The sequence below is a fragment of the Rhinoraja longicauda genome, chromosome 10 (assembly GCF_053455715.1).
Source record: "Rhinoraja longicauda isolate Sanriku21f chromosome 10, sRhiLon1.1, whole genome shotgun sequence".
Taxonomy (NCBI): Eukaryota; Metazoa; Chordata; class Chondrichthyes; order Rajiformes; family Arhynchobatidae; genus Rhinoraja; species Rhinoraja longicauda.
Window position 1 is genome coordinate 55,026,831 of NC_135962.1, and position 23,636 is coordinate 55,050,466.

The 23,636-nt window shown below is 43.2% G+C and overlaps 1 protein-coding gene across 1 annotated transcript in view; it reads right to left on the reverse strand.

The window, feature by feature from the left end:
* The window catches only part of snw1 (SNW domain containing 1), a 32,992-nt gene that overhangs the window by 3,615 nt on the left and 5,741 nt on the right, over positions 1-23,636 (reverse strand). Inside the window, exons 3-11 of the mRNA XM_078406905.1 lie at positions 22,567-22,728; positions 21,332-21,427; positions 15,474-15,580; positions 13,492-13,596; positions 12,762-12,831; positions 8,127-8,192; positions 5,316-5,432; positions 5,039-5,180; positions 539-635 (exon numbers count right to left, since the gene is read on the reverse strand). Of these exons, the coding sequence (XP_078263031.1) occupies positions 539-635; positions 5,039-5,180; positions 5,316-5,432; positions 8,127-8,192; positions 12,762-12,831; positions 13,492-13,596; positions 15,474-15,580; positions 21,332-21,427; positions 22,567-22,728 (962 nt within the window). The remainder of the gene's footprint in view (positions 1-538; positions 636-5,038; positions 5,181-5,315; positions 5,433-8,126; positions 8,193-12,761; positions 12,832-13,491; positions 13,597-15,473; positions 15,581-21,331; positions 21,428-22,566; positions 22,729-23,636) is intronic.

Here is a 23,636-nt window from a genome sequence, read left to right on the forward strand (position 1 = left end):
GAGCACCAAATGTACTCTTGCTGGAAGATTTTCAAAAATGTTGTTCAATATGGAAGAGCACCGATACATCAGCTGAGGAAGAGCAGTAGACGATCAGATCAGACAAGTATGACAAATTTAGTCTGGAGTGAAGGTTTTTATGACAATCCAGTGGATTTGAAGTCATTAACAATAATAAGACATTTCCCAGTTGCCATGGCGATGATTTCTCTCAGACTTTGGATTACTTAATCAACTTTGTGCCACCACCATGAAAGGTAATTCCAAGTTTAAAAACAAAAGTGATGAGTTCTAGGCCACAAGTCAAAAGGATATTGAGGAGATGACTTTCACTTGTCACTCTATGCACTCCCAAGACGCACAGGGTTGTAGGCCAATTTGCTTGGTGTAATTGTAAATTGTCCCTAGTGTGCGGGGATCACAGGTCGGCGCAGACTCGATGGGCTGAAGAGCCTGTTTCCGCGCTGTATCTCTAAACTAAACAATAGTGAATAACTCACAGGTTCTGACTTTTCTCACAATTCTTAATGTGACAAACCTCTTATCTGGAGCTGCACGGGCAAGATTGCGATCATGTTGTCGATCTTTCCGTCTTTCATGTCTAATTTCATCCCGTTCTCTTGTTTCATTTTCATCTGTGGAGAGAAAAATACGCATTATACGATTTCTAAATCATAAAAGGTATTGTTTAATTGTCTGTAAACACTGAAGATCAGTATTTTACATTGAATAACATTACTTAACATTACTTCAGACACAGTTTAACTCCCCCTCCCTTTTCCACACTGACCTTTCTGTCCTGGGCCTCCTCCATTGTCAGAGTGAGGGCCAGCGCAAATTGGAGGAACAGCACCTCATATTTCGCTTGGGTAGCTTACACCCCAGTGGCATGAACATTGACTTCTCTAACTTCAAGTTGCCCTTGCTTTCTCTCTCTCTCCTCCCCCTTCCCAGTTCCCCAACCAGTCTTACTGTCTCCGACTGCATTTTATCCCTGTACCGCACACTCCCCAGACATCAGTCGGAAGAAATGTCTCGACCCGAACGTCACCTATTCCTTCTCTCAATAGACAATAGGTGCAGGAGTAGGCCATTTAGCCCTTCGAGCCAGCACCGCCATTCAATGCGATCATGGCTGATCACTCTCAATCAGTACCCCGTTCCTGCCTTCTCCCCATACCCCCTCACTCCGCTATCCTTAAGAGCTCTATCCAGCTCTCTCTTGAAAGCATCCAACGAACTGGCCTCCACTGCCTTCTGAGGCAGAGAATTCCACACCTTCACCACTCTCTGACTGAAAAAGTTCTTCCTCATCTCCGTTCTAAATGGCCTACCCCTTTTTTCTTAAACTGTGGCCCCTTCTTCTGGACTCCCCCAACATTGGGAACATGTTTCCTGCCTCTAATGTGTCCAATCCCCAATTATCTTATATGTTTCAATAAGATCCCCCCTCATCCTTCTAAATTCTAGTGTATACAAGCCTAATTGCTCCAGCCTTTCAACATACGAGTCCCGCCATTCCGGGAATTAACCTAGTGAACCTACGCTGCACGCTCTCCAGAGATGCCTGTCCCCCCTGACATCAGTCGGAAGGGTCTCGACCCGAAACGCCACCCATTCCTTCTCTCCAGAGATGCCTGTCCCGCTGAGTTACTCCAGCATTTTGTGTCTAACTTCAGACACAGCTATTCTGTCAGGAGCCAGCGCTGCCCTCGCAGCTGCGGCTTGCCTGCAGTCCGTCTGTCTTTTGTGTTTTTTGTTGTTTTTGTCTGAATTGTAGTTTTAATATGATGTAGTGTTTGTATGTTGTGGGGGGGGGGGGGGGGGGGAGGGAACGGGAACTGTAAAATTCTCTCTCCCGAACAGAGACGCGACCTTTGTTTCTGTGTCGTGTCTCCGTTCCCGTTGCGGCCTACCACCGGCCATGCACCTGGGACCACCTGGGGCTCTGGTTCGCAGAGCCCGCGGCCCGGATTCACCACCTGCGGCGTTGGCCGCCTTCGGATGCTGCGGGAGCGGCTGCGACTCGTCTCCGGAGGCTCCGGCGCGGGCCATCTGGACGTCGGTAGCCCGCAGGCCCCTTGGTGGGGGCCAACATCGGGAGCTCCGGCAGCGGCAGCGTCTTCGCCCGCCCCGAATCGTGCGGCTTGGGTTGGCCCGCCGCGGACCTTTCACCGTCCGGCGCGGCCTGAAATAGGCCGCGGGATTTTCTCCACCCGGCGGGGGCTTCAATGTCGGGAGCCACGACCGCCCCGATGTGGCAACTCCAACAGCCTGACTGCGGGAGAAGACGGCAGGGGAAGAGAAAAAGACATTCTGGCCTTCCATCACAGTGAGGAGGTGACTGGAGGAGACTCACTGTGATGGATGTTTCTTTTGTTTGGTGTTAGTTTGTGATTGTATGTGTTATTGCATTTTTATTGATTATTCTTATTCGTCTTATTGTTGAACTGCGGGTAATGTTTCATTTCACTACACATTTATGTGTATGTGACAAATAAACGACTATTGACTAAAATGGTGGTACTAATTAGCGTTCAAAGTAAAATAATGAAAGAAGGCCTGCATTTGTTGCATCACACGGCTCTTTTATTTGTAACTTCCTTAAGGAAATGTACACGTTTTTAAAAAAAAAATCAGATAAAAATTCTGTTGGTGCCACCAAGCATTTCCTAATAACAACATCATTGCTGCAGTGTAATGTAAATTCAGTCAGTCACCTGCACACAACCTGATCTCAGCAGCTGCAGTGGGGTCCACAGCTAAGTTCATGGAGCAGAATTAGGCCAGTTAGCTCATCAAGTCTACTCCACCATTCAGTCATGGCTGAGCTATATTTCCCTTTCAACCCTATTCTCCTGCCTTCTCCCCATAACCCTACAACCATACTAAGCAAGAATCTGTTAATATCCACCCTAAAAATATCTATTGACCTGGCCTCCACAGCCTTCTGTGGTGATGAATTCCACAGATTCACCTCCCTTTGACTAAAGAAATTCCTCATCACCTTTCTAAAGGTATGTCTAAAGATGCGTCCTTTTATTCTGAGGCTCTGGCCTCTGGCCTCTGGTCCTAGACTCTCCCACTAGTGGAAACATCCTCTCCACATCCACTCTATCCAGATCTTTCACTATTCGGTGAGTTTAAGTGAGGTTCCCACTCATCCTTCTAAGCGCCAACAGGTACAGGCTCAGTGCTGTCAAACGGTCATCATATGTCAATAGACAATAGGTGCAGGAGTAGGACATTCAGCCCTTCGAGCCAGCACCGCCATTCAATGCGATCATGGCTGATCACTCTCAATCAGTACCCCGTTCCTGCCTTCTCCCCATACCCCCTCACTCCGCTATCCTTAAGAGCTCTATCCAGCTCTCTCTTGAAAGCATCCAGCGAACTGGCCTCCACTGCCTTCTGAGGCAGAGAATTCCACACCTTCACCACTCTCTGACTGAAAAAGTTCTTCCTCATCTCCGTTCTAAATGGCCTACCCCTTATTCTTAAACTGTGGCCCCTTGTTCTGGACTCCCCCAACATTGGGAACATGTTTCCTGCCTCTAATGTGTCCAATCCCCTAATTATCTTATATGTTTCAATAAGATCCCCCCCTCATCCTTCTAAATTCCAGTGTATACAAGCCTAATTGCTCCAGCCTTTCAACATACGACAGTCCCGCCGTTCCGGGAATTAACCTAGTGAACCTACGCTGCACGCCCTCAATAGCAAGAATATCCTTCCTCAAATTTGGAGACCAAAACTGCACACAGTACTCCAGGTGCGGTCTCACCAGGGCCCGGTACAACTGTAGAAGGACCTCTTTGCTCCTATACTCAACTCCTCTTGTTATGAAGGCCAACATTCCATTGGCTTTCTTCACTGCCTGCTGTACCTGCATGCTTCCTTTCAGTGACTGATGCACTAGGACACCCAGATCTCGTTGAACATCCCCTCTTCCTAACTTGACACCATTCAGATAATAATCTGCCTTTCTATTCTTACTTCCAAAGTGAATAACCTCACACTTATCTACATTAAACTGCATCTGCCATGTATCCGCCCACTCACACAACCTGTCCAAGTCACCCTGCAGCCTTATTGCATCTTCCTCACAATTCACACTACCCCCCAGCTTAGTATCATCTGCAAATTTGCTAATGGTACTTTTAATCCCTTCATCTAAGTCATTAATGTATATCGTAAATAGCTGGGGTCCCAGCACCGAATCTTGCGGTACCCCACTGGTCACTGCCTGCCATTCCGAAAGGGACCCATTTATCCCCACTCTTTGCTTTCTGTCTGTCAACCAATTTTCTATCCATGTCAGTACCCTACCCCCAATACCATGTGCTCTAATTTTGCCCACTAATCTCCTATGTGGGACCTTGTCGAAGGCTTTCTGAAAGTCGAGGTACACCACATCCACTGACTCTCCCCTGTCAACCTAATCATTCCTGGGATCATTCTCGTAAACCTCTGGATCCTCTCCAACACCGGCATATCCTTCCTCAGATACATTTTGTGAGTGGAGCCAAAAGAGGTGATAATAAATGCAATCCCATTTTCTCACATCCTATTTACTGTTTTAGTAATTGCCTGGAGCAGTTTCCTCAACTTCTTTCCAAAGATGCAATTTGAAGAAAATCTCTACATCGAATTGCCTGAGAACCCAAAAAGCTTCCAAAATAAAGTCGGATTCGTACTTTTGAAAATATTAAAATGAATTGAATGTGGTAACCATCCATTTTTACAAAACATTTCAAATTTGTTATGTGGCGGTGCTTCTGGCATCGGTATGTTTAACGATGTGTGGAGCCAGGGAGTTCGGAGGGATTTAAATGCAAGCCACTTTCTTTGAAAATAACGCGATGTGTGAAGCGCTGAGATTTGAGTGGTGCAATGCGAAGTGGGGAGTGTAGAAACGGGGTCCTGATCAGCAGGAAGGGAGCACAGAAACCATTATCCGATAAACCACCAGGGCTTCCGAATGGTTGGATTATTGGAGTTTTACCGTACACAAGATGTCCTTGCAAGTCAATCCTACCTTTTTCTATGTGAGTCTTGATGCCAGCTCTTCTTTCCCTGGCAATCTGAGCCAATTCTCGAAGTTTCTCTTCCTTCTTTTCTTTCTCTTTTTGAGCCATTTTCCTTTCAACTTGTGCTCGCATCTCGACAGCTTCCCGGGCCTAAGCACACAGCACAGGTTAATGAAGAAGTAGAATGGTCTTACTGGGAGTTGAACGGCCAACAAAAGCAAATGGAGGGATTCAAAAAACTATGCTGCATTTTGCCACTTTCCAAAAAAAAGTTTAGGATGATACCTTTCTGTCTGCAATGTAAAGAGCCTCTGCAAGTTTAGCAAAGTTTTCATTGATGTGAACTGTTTGAAGTCCCCGCCCATCGGCAGCCAGGCGCTTGTCCAATGGAATGGTGTAACCCTGGAACACAGAACGCAATCACACTATAAAGAGCAGCAAGCTAGGGACATTTGTGAGCCAAAGTCAAGGGCAATGCAAAGCCTAAAAAACAACAACGCAAAATGCAGATAATTAATTCAGGAATCTTCATTTAACTCTCACTGCGCACATACAGAGGGCAGTTGATTCAGGATCTCAGATCTGTTTTGTTGATTCTGTTAATCAGATCAAGATCTTCGAAGAACTAAGTGGTGAATCTGTGGAATTCTCTGCCACAGAAGGTAGTTGAGGCCAGTTAATTGGCTATATTTAAGAGGGAGTTAGATGTGGCCCTTGTGGCTAAAGGGATCAGGGGGTATGGAGAAAAGGCAGGTACAGGATACTGAGTTGGATGATCAGCCTTGATCATATTGAATGGAGGTGCAGGCTCGAAGGGCCGAATGGCCTACTCCTGCACCTACTTTCTATGTTTCTGTAGCTTCATCAGTCTATATCTTGGCTATTGATTTCCAACAAATTACAATCAATTAGGGATACTTCAGTACAAGTATCAAGTTTAAAAAAAACTCAGGAGTAAGCAGCCAGGAAAAATAATGAAAGCATAATGCACGTGTAAGAAAAAAAAATTATGGTGAAAATATTTATTGCAATTCTCAATTTTCTTTATATGAGCCTGAAGATGAAGTATCAGCAAATTCAGGAACGTTGATCCGATGCTATTTGAATGTAATGCTAAGAACATTCTCCCCAGGGCCATATTCAGTTAAGAAATGAATTCAATTTACACTGAGATTTTTAACAGATCACTCCCACTTCCAATGAATTTCCTCATGTAAGAAGATAGGCCAAGGTTCGGATTTCCACTGCCAGAGCTGGAGCTTCACATCCTGCCACCTGATACACCCTATCCTACTATGCACTGATCACACATGATGCCCCGTGCACATGCTTGGATGGTTTGCTGAGGTCAGGCTAAACTTGAGACAACCGGTCAGGGACACAACCGGATATGGATCAATTCAGACGCGAGTCAAGGAGGGAAATTGAGAGGAGGTTGTGACCTCCATCAAGTGTCACACTCTCCTGTTCCCTTTGTGTTGCAGTTGCAGTATCTTGGGCTCTTTAAACTTCAACATTCTTTCAAACTGCAATGCCTCTATCCCATACTATTATCCAATCAATCAAACAAGAACAATCACCAGACTTTGACTCTTTAAAAAAAAAAAAAAAATAGATTTATTCAAGTATTTACAATGCTAAATAATTAAAAACAAAACCCACCACCATAGTACAAGTAAAGCAAATATTCTTAATTAATATTTCTCCATCCTTATTAAGGATGCATTCTACCCCCCGAGGTGCCGAGCGGCTCCGGAAATCCCCCAGGGTGCCCCAGGACAGCACATAGTCCATCTCTAATACCACCCGGGCACGGACGTAACCCCGGAAAAGGGGCAAGACTTTGACTTGGTGTGCTCAGACCAGATATTTGCCACCATTCTGTCTGTACGATCCCAACTCAAGCAACTTATGCTTGTTGCATGAAAGATAACCTAAGCACAATCTACAACTTCCATTGTGTGTGATCAGTGCCTAATTGGCGCATTACATTTAGAAAAAAAGTTGATTTCACCATTTTCATGCCTCGACTGTGCATCTCTGCAATGCATTGTTCTGCTAAGATTGAAAAAAATATAACACATCCTTAAAATCACCATTGTTCCCAGTACTGTAAATATGACAATTGACTATACTAGACTGCGAATTAAAGATTTGTCCCACTCCAGTCATTCCTTTTCCTCACTCCAGCCGGGCAGAAGAGAAAGAGGTTTAAAAGCGTACAGCACCAGGCTCAAGAACAGCTTCTTCTCCTCCGTTAACAGGTGTTGAATGTCCCTTCCACAAGCTAAGGTACAATCCTGATTCTACTCTATTCCATTGCAGACATTAAGACTTTGTCTCTGGAAATAATGCGCTACAATGCTGAGAGTTATATTCTGCAATCCATATCCTTCCCTTCACTTTACCTATTGTACTTGAGTTTGGCTTGATGGTACTTGATTGTATAGTATCATAGAAACATAGAAAATAGGTGCAGGAGGCCATTTGGCCCTTCGAGCCAGCACCGCCATTCATTGTGAGCATGGTTGATCATCCACAATCAATAAGGTGTGCCTGCCTTCTCCCCATATCCCTCGATTCCACCAGCCCCTAGAGCTCTATCTAACTTTCTTTTAAATTCATCCAGTGAAGTGGCAGAGAATTCCACAAATTCACAACTCTCTGGGTGAAAAAGTTCCTTCTCACCTCAGTTTTAAATGGCCTCCCCTTTTTTCTTAAACTGTGGCGCCTGGTTCTGGACTCCCCCAACATTGAGAACATTTTTCCTGCATCTAGCTTGTCCAGTCCTTTTATAATTTTATACGTCTCCAAGATCCCCTCTCATCCTTCTAAACTCCAGTGAATAGAAGCCCAGTCTTTCCAATTTTTCCTCATATGACAGTCCCTCCATTCCAGGAATTAACCTCGTGAACCTACGCTGCCCTGCCTCAATAGCACGGACGTCCTTCCTCAAATCATCTGATTTGATTAGACAGCATGCAAAGCAAAGCTTTTCACTGTACTTTGTGACACCTGACAATAATAAACCTAAACCTATTTTAAAAATAATTCTATTTTGAGAAGACCCCAACAACAAAATCGCTGTCTCCTCACCTTGGCGTTTTTCCAATTTGAGATGCATGGAGGAATTTTCCACTCTTGCTGTTCTTTTACCGTCATCTGAAATAAAAAAAACAACAAAGGTTCTATTAGAAGAATCAAACAAAGGCACCCCTCAATGTGGCTGAGTTTAAAACTAATGCAGAAACAAAGTGCCGGAGTAAATCAGCGGGTCAGAATCAAGCAGCATCTCTGAAGAATGTGGTTAGAAGACATTTCAGGTTGGGCCCTTCCTCATACTGACGCAAAATTCTACAGTACCTCAGCGGTAACTTGGAACAAATGTGCCACTGCAGCAATCTTACAGTTGCACTGGCCACTCTTTTTGATTATTTATATTTAAGAATTGTATGTGAATATAGGTGGCATATTTATAAGTTTTGTCGTTGACACTAAAACTGGTGGTATGATAGACAGTGAAGGCTATCCAAGATTGCAAAGGGATTTTGATAAACTGGGCCAATGGGCCGAGGAATGGCAGATGGAGTTTAATTCAGAAAAGTGCAAAGTGTGGCAATGTGGAAGGCCAAACCAGGGAATAACTGGGGAGTGTTGTAGAACATAGACCAAGGGATGTTGGTCTATACTTCCAAGAAAGTGGTGGTACAGATAGACCGAGGGTGGGGGTGAAGGTGCTTGGTACATTTGCCTTCGTTGATCAGAGTAACTGAGCACACGAGTTTGGATGTCATGTAACAGATGTATAAGATGTTGGTAAGGTCACACTTGGAGTAGTGTGCAGAGTCTGTTTGCCCTGCCGCAGGAAGGATAAACTGAAAATGTGCAGAGGGGATTTAGAAAAATGCTACTGGATCTGGAAGGTTTGAAGTATAAGGAGAGGCTGGGTCCTTTTTCCCTGGAGCTGAGTTGTGATCTGACAAAGGTTTACATAATCATGAGGGGAACAGATAAGGTTAATAACCACAGTCTTTTCCCCAGGGTAGGGAAATCTGAAACTAGAGGGCATAACATTACATTGAGGGGGGCGAGGGGAAGATTTAAAAAAGGACAGCTCCATACAGAGAATGGTATATATATACACCAATATATATATATATATATATATATATATATATAACTTTCACAGACAATAGACAATAGGTGCAGGAGTAGGCCATTCAGCCCTTCGAGTCAGCACCGCCATTCAATGCGATCATGGCTGATCACTCTCAATCAGTACTCCGTTCCTGCCTTCTCCCCATACCCCCTCACTCCGCTATCCTTAAGAGCTCTATCCAGCTCTCTCTTGAAAGCATCCAACGAACTGGCCTCCACTGCCTTCTGAGGCAGAGAATTCCACACCTTCACCACTCTCTGACTGAAAAAGTTCTTCCTCATCGCCATTCATAGGAAGTATCATAGGTGATTAAAATTGTAACATTTAAATTTGGGGAAACGGACTGGTACGTAGACAAGGTTTGGAGGAATATGGGACAGGCACAGATGAGTGGGACTAGCTCGGTAAGGCAATAATGCCAGCAAGAACAAGTTTGCCTGAAGGGCTTGTTACCGCGTTGTGTGGCTCGACAACGTTCATTCTCCAAGGTGTCTGCACTGCTCGAATTCTTGCCCTGTGATCACCCCCAAATTTAATCTGTCCTCCACTGCTGGTCGTGTCTTCAGCTTCAAAATCTAAGACTCGAGGAATATTTCTGCTTATCTTTTCCCCTATTAAATCACTCTCTCTCTCTCTCTCAAATTGAAAGTGATTGGTATTACATAGTATTCCTGGTGACAGCTCTTTGTAAAGAACACATCCAAACCAGTCACTTTGTTCTTGCTTCCTGACCCATTGAGTTCCTTCCACAGTTCTCCATTTTTTTGCTCCAGATTCAAGCAATTTCTCGAGCCTCCACTTGGTTCTTTTTGATATCAGCACAATACTATCAAGTGAACTGTTATACGCAATGTGTACTTGTTAATGGCAGGCCAGATAGTCTGGCCAGATCCTACTCACGATAAACAGGCAGAAAGTCAAGATACTTGTGGAACTGCAATGGAGTGTAGTTTTAATGTTTAGTTCAGATACAGCATAGAAACAAGCCCTTTCGCTCCATGCTGACCACTGATTACCAGTTCGCACTAGTTCTATACACGCCTGACATCAACGGCGGAGAAGATGCGAGAGTCGATTATCAAAGATGTAATAGCGGCGCATTTGCATAGCAGTAACAGGATCGGTCCAAGTCAGCATGGATTTACGTAGGGGAAATCATGCTTCTGGAATTTTTTGAGGATGTAACAAGTAAAATGGACAAGGGAGAGCCAGTGGATGTAGTGTACCTGGACTTTCAGAAAGCCTTTGATAAGGTCCCACACTGGAGATTAGTGGGCAAAATTAGAGCACATGGTTTTGGGGGTAGGGTATTGACATGGATAGAAAATTGGATGGCAGACAGGAAACAAAGACGGGCCCCTTTCAGAATGGCAGGCAGTGACTAGTGGGGTGCCGCAAGGCTCGGTGCTGGGACCGCAGCTATTTGCAATATACATTAATGATTTAAGATGAAGGAATTAAAACTAACATTAGCAAATCTGCAGATGACACAAAGCTGGGTGGAAGTGTAAACTGTGAAGAAGATGCTATGAGGATGCAGGGTGATTTGGATAGGTTGGGTGAGTGAGCAGATGCATGGCAGATGCAGTATAATGTGGATAAATGTGAGGGTATCCACTTTGGTGGCAAGAACGGGAAGGCAGATTATCATCTGAATGGTGTAGGAAAGAACTCCAGATGCTGGTTTAAATCGAAGGTAGACATAAAATGCTGGAGGAATTCAGCGGGTCAGGCAGCATTTCTGGAAAGAAGGAATGGGTGATGTTTTGGGTCGAAACCCTTCTTCAGACTGATGTCAGGGGAGGGGGCGGGACAAAGATAGAATGTAGTCGGAGATAGTAAGACTAGTGGGAGAACTAGGAAGGGGAGGGGATGGAGAGAGAAAGCAAGGGCTATCTGAAGTTAGAGAAGTCAATGTTCATACTGCTGGGGTGTTATTTGAATGGTGTCAGGTTAGGAAAAGGGGAAGTACAAAGTAATCTGGATGTCCTTGTACATAAGTCACTGAAAATAAGCATTCAGGTACAACAGGCAGTAAAGAAACGAATGGCACGTTGGCCTTCACAACGAGAGGAGTTGAGTATAGGAGCAAAGAGGTCCTGATATAGTTGTACAGGGCCCTGGTGAGACCACACCTGGCATACTGTGTGCAGTTTTGGTTTCCTACTTTGAGGAAGGACATTCTTGCTATTGAGGGAGTGCAGCGTAGGTTCACTAGGTTAATTCCCGGGATGGCGGGACTATCATAAGATGAAATAATGGAGTGATTGGGTTTGTATTCACCGGAATTTAGAAGGATGAGAGGGGATCTCACAGAAACATATAAAATTATTAAGGAATTGGACATGCTAGATGCAGGAAACATGTTCCCAATGTTGGGGGAGTCCAGAACCAGGGGCCATAGTTTAAGAATAAGGGGTAGGCCATTCAGAACTGAGATGAGGAAAAACTTTTTCACAGAAAGTTGTGAATTTGTGGAATTCTTTGCCTCAGAAGGCCGATTCACTGAATGCATTCAAAAGAGAGTTAGACAGAGCTCTTAGGGCTAGTGGAATCAAGGGATATGGGGAGAAGACAGCAACGGGGTACTGATTGTGGATGATCAGCCATGATCACATTGAATGGCGGTGCTGGCTCAAAGGGCCGAATGGCCTACTCCTGCACCTATTGTCTATGTGTCTATGTATTATCCCACTTTTTCATCCATTCAGTACACATGAGGGGTAATTCAAAGTTAACTTACAAACCCACACACCTTTGGGGCGTGGGGGGAAACCGGAGCACCTGGAAGAAGCCCATGGTGTCACAGGGAGAAGGTGCAAACTCCACATTGACAGCACCCAGGTCTCTGGTGCTGTAAGGCAGCAGCTCTAGCAGTTGAGAGAGACTGGTAGCAAAGGTATGCTCTTAAAAGAAAAATAAACTGAAGATCAATTGTAGGCAGGAAATTGTCAGGGGTTCAATTTGGCTTCAGCACCAACTCCCCAGAATACACGACAACACATGTTCTGCATGATATTCTGCAGTGTTTTTAGTAGGGGAAGCGAGTCGGGAATGTGTGATTCTCGCTATGATGGATGTCACACTGAACTTTACTAGACAGCAGACTGCCTGATAAAATAATGTTTTTTTAAAAATAACAATGCCACGTTTCACTTTGCTGCAGAGTCATTACACCGTACTCCATTTCTCCACTGAAATCTGCAGGAGAGGACGAGCTGTCAGCGGTAGTTAATGCTGCTCTTCATCGCTCTGTTCTCTGCCATGCCTCACCCTGACACCAAACAATGGCAAGTTTTAATCCAGCTGCAGTAAATTGACTTTGAAATGCACCAAAGCCATGATTCTGGTGCGTGGGGACTTAATTGACCGCTGCCGGAAATATGGAAGGCTATGAAGTTATGAGTCAATCAGCTTATCGAAAAAAACATTGCACTAAAAACAAAGGTTTTGTACAATTGTCTCATTACAGATTCCAAATGCAGCTTTTATGTGGAAGTAAAAAAAAAAAAGAACTGGTTGTAAAATATTGGTGAGCACTGTTCCCTTGCATTAGTTGATCACGCTCCTACCTTTCTGCTGGGCGAGTGCATGACAGGTGCAGGAGGTGATGGGGGGCCTCGGGGAATCTTCTTATTAATCCTACACACAAAAGAGACAGACTCAGATTAGGCATAATGAACTCCTCAAGAAGAAATTGTAGAATCATGTTATTTTTACCCGATCCACACTCCATCCACAGTGCTGCATTGGAACATTGTAATTATGGAACACATTAATAGAACATTGTAATTAATTGTAAAATGTTTCCAATTAATGGAAAACAATTTCACCATTTAAAGAAACATACTTTAGACCTAGAAAATCACCAGGTTTCTGAGCATGCCAAAGTATAATCAGCATTTGAAACATAGAAAATAGGTGCGGGTGTAGGCCATTCGGCCCTTCGAGCCTGCACCGCCATTCAATATGATCATGGCTGATCATCCAACTCAGTATCCCGTACCTGCCTTCTCTCCATACCCCCTGATCCCTTTAGCCACAAGGGCCACATTAAACTCCCTCTTAAATATAGCCAATGAACTGGCCTCAACTACCTTCCGTGGCAGAGAATTCCACAGATTCACCACTCTCTGTGTGAAAAATTTGCTTTGGCACTCTTGAATGTCGCACATAGATTCAGATTACACAACGATACCAAATGAATTTAACTTGTGCTTCTTCTGACACAGCAATACTAATATGAAACGTCGCAAATAAAACCCCCAAAACAATTAAAAGGCCTCACTGCTATTCACTTACTTGAATCGTGGTGGTTCCATGGGGTCCTTTTGCATTTCCACCATCCTGATAACTCTCTGTTTAGCTCCCGAGTTGAAAGCAACACCTTGTTGAGAAGGAGTATACCTGCATTGAAGAATAAATTTAGTTTGCTGACATGGCACGACACACTACTTGTACTCAATTCTTCACAATTATACTGAATTTAAGGAAATGTAGTAGCTGAAACGATCTTGGCATCACACGAATCACAAGTTGTGATCAGCAACCATTTCATCTCTTTCTCCCATTCTATTATCTCCATCTATGGATCTAGATGCTGCCTATGGTATCATCAACTTGCCTCTTCACCCCTCTGATGTGTCAAAATACGTTTGAAATTCAGTATTAGACAGAAATCCTGCCAGCTGACAGACTAATCCACCCACGACCACTTGCTGTAATAAACGTATTGACTGTGGAAGAAAAATGAATATCCTTCCTTACTTAAATTTTGATTGGAATTGAATAAGGTCACGAAAGGGTGCTCGGATGTGACAATTGGCACCTCTTGTTGACCAGGTGCAGAAGAAGTCCATGGGAATCGGCAGAGTAAGATTAAGACGTATTATCTCTTGTCTGGGAATGTGTTGAAGGGTGGATGGTAAATATGAAATAGTAGAAGTGATAACGAAGCTTGTTTTCCTTTTGAGAAGTTACAGTAGACCACCCGCAACCCCCACCGCTAGTGGCATAAAAACGTCACTGTAAACATGGGGCTTGTGATTGACTCGGAGAGAGGATGGTGGCGTGGGCCGCCTAAAAGGTGAGATAGAATAATGTCAAGATGCCCTTGTATTGTGTTTGACTTGTATTAACCATTTAATGTCAAGATGCCCTTGTATTGTGTTTGACTTGTATTAACCATTTATTGTTGAATAAGATTAACTTAAACAAAAAGTATGTTACAGCTAATGGAATAATTGGTACCCATGTAGTTGAGAGAATATTTTCGTAGAGTAGTATCCAACAAAAAAACCCAAAAGTTGTTTACTGCACAGTATAACTGTCGGCTAATTCCGCTGTGAAGCCAGAGAACTGGTGAGCAGTTTTCTCCATGGTATCATGCAATAAGATCTCTTGAAGCAAACCTGCAAAGTCTCCGCTTTTCATTTTCCTTTAATTTCCCTCTAAATTAATTTCTTCCACATAGACTTATTTATTGATTTCTATTGACTTAGGTTGAGCTATGTGTGTTAATTTTGTTAATTAGCTAGCTACCAATTCCATCCATTCACCTGCCAAGCTGAAATTGAACCGTTGTCCTCCAGCTAAAGTTTCTGACCATCAAGGAGCCCAATGCTCAGCAGCATTATCTTACTTCACCAATGCTTCAACTCAGTTGACTATGAAAATCCCATCCACACATTTGTTTTCTTACAAAGTAAGAACCAATAAGCAGAACATTGGTCATTTGGCCCCTCGCACCTGCTCCTCAATTCATTAATCTCCTGGCTGACCTTTTACTTCGATGCTATCTTCTTGTATTAATCCCATAAACCATCATCCCATAATATCTAACTATCTATCTATTGGTTATAGTGAGCGAGTCTCCACAGCTTTGCTGCAAGAAGAACTCCAAGGATTCACTAACCTTTGGTGAAGAAACTTTTTCTCATCACTGAACCATTCCAGTTGCAATGGAGTTTATTTTATGTAAAAAATATTAAGGGACATGCAAAAAACTTGAGCTATAGCTCACCCTTGATCCAATTCAATGGAGATGGACTCAAATAATCGATTAAACAGTTCCTATTATTAAATGCGTACTATTTTCAGATTGTTGATTTTGTTAAAACAAGTTATTGACAGAGTGAGAGTCAGCTAACCCACCACTCCACCCAAGGCTGGACTGTGTACAATACTTTATGCAAACAAGAAAGACCAAAATTGCCTGAAGCAGGTCATTGTCCTTTATCCAAGTGAAATCCCATCTCATCTGAGTACTGAGTTACTCTTCTCACCTGATGTACTGTGCAGGGGCTAGCTTCTCAGCTGCTCGAACAGGCATGGCTGCTGCAACCTTCTGTGAGACTTGTTTCTCCAGAGCTGAACGTGTCTTTTCAGTCAACTGTAATGAAACAATAGTTATTTTAGCAAGTTAACATGCATCACCTCTAGACTGCCTTTGGGCAACATACCTAACAACTACATCTAATCTTAATTTTCAAGGATTAACAGGCTGTTTTACCCAAGGCAAAGTCAACTGTCAAACGGTGTTAGTTTTTAAACTGTGTTAGAAACAACATGTCACACAACATATGGAGTTGCTTATTACCAGTGCTAGGGTGTAATCATATCCTCGGTTAAGGAGATTTTCTTCTGACTCTACCAACATTTCCACGGACAACGCATATGCTATTTATTGCGCACAGGATTAGCAATAATGCTGAAGAATGTTCTATGTTTTAAAATCCCCCTGTGTTAAAAAATATCAGATGAGATTGGTTGAGTTTATTTATGTAAAAATATTAAGGGATAGACAAAAAAAAACAAGGTATAGATCACCATTAATCCAATTCAATGGAGAATAACTGTTCCATTTACTTGACAGTCTTCCAACACCTCACTACCAATCATCCATGTGTGTGAATATCAATGGGCTATTTAACAGCAAGGGGCTTAACAAAACCTGCAACCCAACATCATTTCACAGCAGGAATCAATGGATGGCGAACTCTCGCAATATTGTAACCAATTATAACAGACTGATGATATGCTGAACAAGCTTAAACAAATCAATACTGATTGAAGACTGAGTTTGCAACTTTAATATCTCAAAAATACAACTTATGTATATTTACCGATGGAGCCTTCAAAAAGCTCCAGAACAAATAAAATATTCATTATGTAATATTTTAACTTGCTCATCTCTTTGAATCGATCAGCCCGGACTTAACCTCGCACATAGCACATGTAGACAATGTGTCGCAACACCTTCAATTTAATTCAATACACAGTCTTTTTTTGTGATTAAAGTATGGAGGATTTGTAATGCTGGAACAGCTACGAGCACTCAATTTATTTTGGAGGATGGATACTTAATATTCCATGAATAGAATAGCATAGCCTTTGTGCAGCAAAATCCTCCAAGATATTGTGCAGGAGTACAGAATTCACCTCACAAGCAGAGCTAATGCACATTGAATAAGAAAAGAACCTTCATTTATTTAGCCATTTGAAGTCTTTTGGCTCGAAGCCACTATGAAATCTTCTTTATTATGCCCGCACTGACAGCTGTTTTGAACATATCTGGCCAACAATATCAACCTTTCCAAATGCCAGAATACCTGTAAAATCTCTTCAAAATTATTTTTGTGTAAAAACAGATGCAAATTCTAGAGAAGCAGCACAGAAGCAGGCACTTTAACCCACAATGTCCACACCAATCATTAATCACCCGTTCCTACTAGTTCCATGTTATCCCACTTTCTAAACACTTGGGGCAATTTACAGAGGCCAATTAACTAACACACCCGCACGTCTTTGAGACGTGGGAGAAAACCAGAGCAGCCGGAGGAAACCTACGTGGTCACAAGGGGAACGCGCAGACTCCACGCGGATAGCGGCCGAGGTTGGAAAGGTTGATATTGTTAGCCAGATATGTTAAAAACATCTGTCAGTTCGGGCATAATAAGGAAGATCTCATAGTGGCTTCGAGCCAAAAGACTTCAAATAGCTAAATAAATGAAGGTTTGTTTTTTTCTTATTCAATGTGCATTTGTTCTGGTTCTGCTTGTGAGGTGAATCCCACATGGTCACAAGGGGAACGTGCAAACTCCACGCGGATAGCGCCCGAGGACAGGATCGAATCCGAGTCTCTGGTGCTGTGAGGCAGTATCTATGAGCTGTGCCAGTTAACTATAATTTTGAAACAAGGCAGTAAATGTGTACACTAACTTGCCCATCCAGAGTAATTAGTTAATCCATTTGATGAACGTAATCGACAAATAAATAATTCCATTCCCTCACAGAAAGAACCAAGATTTATTTAAACAGCGTGGCCTATGGACCAGATTTCTCTCTCCTCCTCAAATCTATTGCCACCTTGTATACAGAAAAAGTCTGCTGATGAAATGTTTTTTTGGGAACAGCACAGTTAATTTACCAGTGTCCTTTTGCAAACTGGTAGATGCTATGCAAATTCTAATATTTTCAATCTGTATAAAATAATAAAGGGTGAGGGGGTAGGGTGAAGGAGAGGGTGAGGGTGTGCGGTAGGGTGAAGGAGAGGGTGAGGAGAAGGGGTGGGGAAGGACTGGTAGAGTCAAAGATTGTCCAATGGTCACCAATGAGGTAGATAGTAGTTCAGCACTGCTCTCTGGTTGTGGAAGGATGATTCAGTTGTCTGATAACAACTGGGAAGAAATTGTCCCTGAATCTAGAGGTGTGCGTTTTCACACTAAGATACCTTTTGCCTGATGGGAGACGGGAGAATAGGGAGTGGCCAGGGTGCGACTCGTCCTTCATTATGCTGCTGGCCTTGCCGAGGCAGCGCGAGGTATAAATGGAGTCAATGGAAGGGAGGTTATTATGTGTGCTGGTCTGGGCTACGTCCACAATTCGCTGCAATTTCTTGCAGTTTTGGATGGAGCTGCTCCCGAACCAAGCCATGTTGCATCCTGATAAAATGCTTTCTACGGCGCATCTGTAGAAGTTGGTGAGAGTTGTTGGGACATGCCGAACTTGCTAAGCCTTCGAAGGAAGAAGAGGCGTTGATGTGCTTTCTTGGTCGTTGCTTCAATGTCAGAGGTTATGGTGTCAGAGGTTATGGGGAGAAGGCAGGAGAATGCGGTTAGGAGGGAGAGATAGATCAGCCATGATTCAAAGGTCTTTTATTGTCACGTGTACCAATTAAGGTACAATGATATTCGATTTACCATACAGCCATACTAAAAAAAAAGCAAGAAGACACACAATTACATAAAAGTTAACATAAACACCCACCACACTATGAAGGAAGGCAATAAAGTTTAATCTGCTTCCCTCTTTATTGGCGGAGTAGACTTGATGGGCCGAATGACCTAATTCTACTCCTATCCCTTATGATCTTCAATATCCCTGGTCCAGTATAAACTGTTGGTGACATTAACTCCTAGGAATTTGAAGTTATCAACCGTCTGTACTTCGGTGCTGTTCAATGCAAACTGGGGTATTGGTGGGGGTGCAGAAGACTCCAGCACCAGCAGTGTCTGTGTCTCAACGTCAGCGGCGGAGCTTGCTAGGTGGAGACTGGGAGTTCGGGGGTGGGGATGCATCCAGCCCTGGGAAACGACTGACCCATTCATCATATCTGCACCCTTCATGACTTGAAAAACCTCCACGACGTCATCCCCTCACCCCCCAGGAAAATAAACCGAGTCTGTGCAGTCTCCTTATAGCTCAATCCCTCCAGACCCAGGAAAGTCTGAAGAAGGGTTCCAACCTGGAATGATGTCTATCCTTTTCCCATACCAGATGCTGTTTTCACTCAACATGCTCACAAATCTTTTTTGCATCCTTTGCACGGATACAATAGATGAGGTTGGAGGAGGTGCAGGTGAACCTCTGCCTCACCTAGAAAGACTGTTTGGGTCCTTGGATGGAGTGGTGTAAAGAACGTGATCAGAGTTGATTAGAAGGTAAAAGCTTGAGTAAAATCAAGGACTGCATCATAGACAAAATGCTATAATTCAATGGTTATTTCAGAGCAATGTGTGTGTGTGCCCCTTGTTCTGGAAGCAGGTGATGTTTGGAAAACAGGAAACGGTAGGCTGTCTAAATAACTACATTGTATCAAACTTTGTAATGCAAAAACGAGAATAAAGTATCAGTGAAGCAAAGAAAGCCAAGACTTATCTCTCAAACCTAAAACATTCCATAAAAAAAAGAAATTGCAAGTGCTTTATTCCACTTTCAAAAATAATCAGTTTAGAAAATATCTATTCAAATTGGAAAAGTTCTAACATCTCTCCAATGTGGGAATACCTGGCATCACCTTTGTCTCCTGCATTTTACAGGCTAGAAGGGACCAACGATTCTCATGTAGTAGGGTGGCACGGTGGCGCAGCGGTAGAGTTGCTGCCTTACAGCGAATGCAGCGCCGGGGACTCAGTTTGGATCCTGACTACGGGCGCCATCTGTACGGAGTTTGCACGTTCTCCCCGTGACCTGCGTGGGTTTTCTCCGAGATCTTCGGTTTCCTCCCACACTCCAAAGACGTACAGGTATGTAGGTAAATTGACTAGGTAAATGTAAAAAATTGTCCCTAGTGTGTGTAGGATAGTGTTAATGTGCGGGGATCGCTGGGCGGCACAGACTCGGTGCGCCGAAGGGCCTGTTTCCGCGCTGTATCTTTAAATCTAAAGTAGGTACTGATGCCACATTTTTTTGATGAAGCTTTTTGAACACAGAGAATTGCTTCGGGATCTCCGGCAGCGGCAGCGACAGCGTGTTCGCCCGTCCCGAATCGCGGGGCTTGGGTCGGCCCGCCGCGGACCTTTCACCGTCCGGCGCGGCCTGGAATAGGCCGCGGGATTTTCACCGCCCAGCGGGGGCTTCAATGTCGGGAGCCCCGACCGCCCCGACGTGGCAACTCCAACAGCCTGACCGCGGGTCAAGACGGCAGGGGAAGAGAAAAGACATTGTGGCCTTCCATCACAGTGAGGAGGGACTGGAGGTGACTCACTGTGATGGATGTTTCTTTTTGTTTGGTGTTAGTTTGTAATTGTATGTGTTATTGCATTTTTATTGATTATTCTTATTGGTCTTATTGTTCAACTGCGGGTAATGTTTCATTTCACTACACATTTATGTGTATGTGACAAATAAACGACTATTGACTATTGATCTGGTAACCTCTTGGTGTGGCAAAGTGCAAGAGTAGATTTACATTTTCAGGGGGTTGACATCTGGTGCATGGACAACATGGCCTGTCCATCGATGCCGACTGAGTTTTAACAGAGATTCAACGTTGGGGATGTTGAACAGGATGTCTTTGATGTGGATTAATTTATCCAGCCAATGGACTTTGAGCTGATGTAATTAGTTTGTTATTCAGATGCGCGTGTGAGGCTTGACTTCATTGCTTCCTGATCAGTTGTGACGATTGTGAAGAAATTCCTTTTGATATCTGTTTTCTGTGAGATGTGGTTCTGGAATAGTGGCCCACACCTTCCAGGCTGTTAATGTAGATCTTTATTATATGGGATGGGGCAATGTTGTCTAAAATATTTACAATCTCACGGAATGTTAGAAAGAACAGCAATAGTTAATGGCACGTTGACCTTGATCTCAAGATGGCTGAATATGGCAAGGGAGATTGCAGATATCGAAAACTGCACTCCAGATACAATATTTGTCTGAGTGGCTACATGGATGTGCCTCCAGATGCTCTGGTTTCCTCCCATAATAGTGTGCTGGTTGGTGGTTTAATTGTGTCTTTTATCTTCTGCCAACATGCATTAAATTTAGCTCTTAGGGCTAAGGGAATCAAGGGATATGGGGAAAAGACCCCAACTTATTTTGGATGATCAGCCATGATCGTAGTGAATGGCGGTGCTGGCTCAAAGGGCCGAATGGCCTACACCTGCACCTATTTACTATGTTTCTAAATGGTTCGTCCAACTGACTTCCCTTTCCAAATATCTAAAATGATTCCTCCAAAGTCTCATTTATTCAATAATGATATCCTCAAAACAGAAAGTGTAAGAAAATAACTGCAGATGCTGGTACAAATCGACGGTATTTATTTCAGAAAATGCTGGAGTAACTCAGCAGGTCAGGCAGCATCTCAGGAGGGAACACACTCAATGTCATACAGACAATGTTAAAAGCAACTTACCTCTTTTATACTGTCTTCATCTGGCCTCTGCAGATCTGGATCATCTTCATTTATAACTTCTTTGGGAATGAGATCTGTAAACTTGCTGTATACAACCTACACAAACAGAAACAAAATTGATTGTCAAATATTGTTAAAATTAAATTTGCAAACTCCAAATCTGTATTACCTGGCAGGTAGAATCTATGGCTATTTACCAACTACCCTTTCATTTGAAGAAATGACATTTGGCCAAAATAGGAATGAATGAATGAATAAGTTTATTGGCCAAGTATGTGCATATACAAGGAATATGCCTTGGTGCTCCACTCACAAATGACAACACAAACATACAGTTAACAATTAAGAATAAAGCATAACCACATCAAAACAATAAGGATACAACATTACGGTCTAAACATGTGGGTGAAAATAAACCAGAGCAAAAAAGAGACTACAGACTTTGGTTATTGAGTAGAACTATCACTCGTGGAAAAAAGCTGTTTTTATGTCTGGCTGTGGCTGCGGCTGCTTTGACAGTCCGGAGTCGCCTTCCAGAGGGAAATGCTTCGAAGAGTTTGTGGCCAGGGTGAGAGGGGTCAGAGAGGAATCAATTTAGTTTAGCTTATTGTCACGTGTACCGAGGTACAGTGAAAAGGTTTTTGTTGCATGCTATCCAGTCAGCAGAAAGACTAAATATGATAACAATCAAGTTGTTCACAGTGTACAGATACAGGATAAAGGGAATAATGTTTAGTGCAAGATAAAATTCAGTAAAGTCCGATTCAAGATAGTCTGAGTGTCTCCAATGATGTAGATGGTAGCTTAGAACCACTCTCTTGTTGTTGGTAGGATGGTTCAGCTGCCTGCTGACAGCGGAGGTCTCTGAATCTGCAGGTGTGCGTTTTAGTACCTCTTGCCAGATGGGAGAGGTGAGAAGAGGGAGTGACCAGGTAATACTCATCCTTGATTATTCTGGTGGCCTTGCCGTACCACCTGGTGTATGGCATTCTACACTCTGCCATTGTGCTGTTGGACATATCATATCATATATATACAGCCGGAAACAGGCCTTTTCGGCCCACCAAGTCCGTGCCGCCCAGCGATCCCCGTACACTAACACTATCCTACACCCACTAGGGACAATTTTTACATTTACCCAGCCAATTAACCTACATACCTGTACGTCTTTGGACATGGGTCATAGGACAACATGGTAAGTCAGTGAATGAGAATCAGATGGGCAATAAGCATACCTTGTCCTTCGACTGTCCTTGCCTAGCAATAGCATCAAATTTGATCTTTCCCTCTGCGTCCACCTGAACCGCCAGGGCATTGGATGCTTTTTTCTTGCGGCCCATTTCCAGTGGAAACTGGGCCATGTGGACCTCTGGGAATGCACCTCCATCGCCAAAATCCTGCAGAGGAAAACAGACAAAATCATCACTATCAAGAGTTACAGAACCAAAGGTCACAATTCGTTCACTGAAATAACCAGCAGGTCCGGCCTTGTGTTGCTTCGAAGAAGAAACAAAGCATTTCAGACTGATAACTTTTTGTCAGAACCTTAAACGTTAAACCATTTCTCTCTCCAAACTCATCTGTTCAGTATTTCCATCATTGCGTTTTTATCTCAGATTTTCAACATCTGCAATATTTTCCTTTTGGACCACATTCAGAATCTCTGCAAGTTCCAAGCCAAATTAATGATTTCAATTTCATATAGTCTGCTTACTGATTGTATTTTGGCCCAGAAACAAAAAAAAATATTGATTCTTGAAAAATATTATAGCAGCATACATGCAGGTTAAATAACACGTCCACGGTCATTTCTTGTCAGATTTGCTTAGCTATATAGCGTGTTCAAGTTCTCAAACACTTCAAGACAGTAAACTGTTATACATTTTAAGGCACTGTTTTAAAACGGAGTGTTTTGTTTTTGGAATTTCCTCTTTTGCAGCCTCTGTACATCACTTTACTGATTTTTTTGCACTGACTGCAACAGATTGGTTGTGTAGTTTATTAAGAGAATGAAAATACACTTCCCTGCAGAAAACCTTTACAAGAATGATCCCAGGAATGAGTAGGTTAACCTATGATGAACGTTTGTAGGGCACTGGGCCTGTACTCGCTGGAGTTTAGAAGAATGAGTGGGGACCTCACTGAAACAAACAGAATAGTGAAAGGCTTGGATACAGTGGATGTGGAGAGGATGTTTCCACTAGTGGGAGAGTCTAGGACTAGAGGTCAGCCTCAGAATTAAAGGATGTTCTTTTCGGAAGGAGATAAGGAGAAATATCTTTAGTCAGAAGGAGGCGAGTCTGTG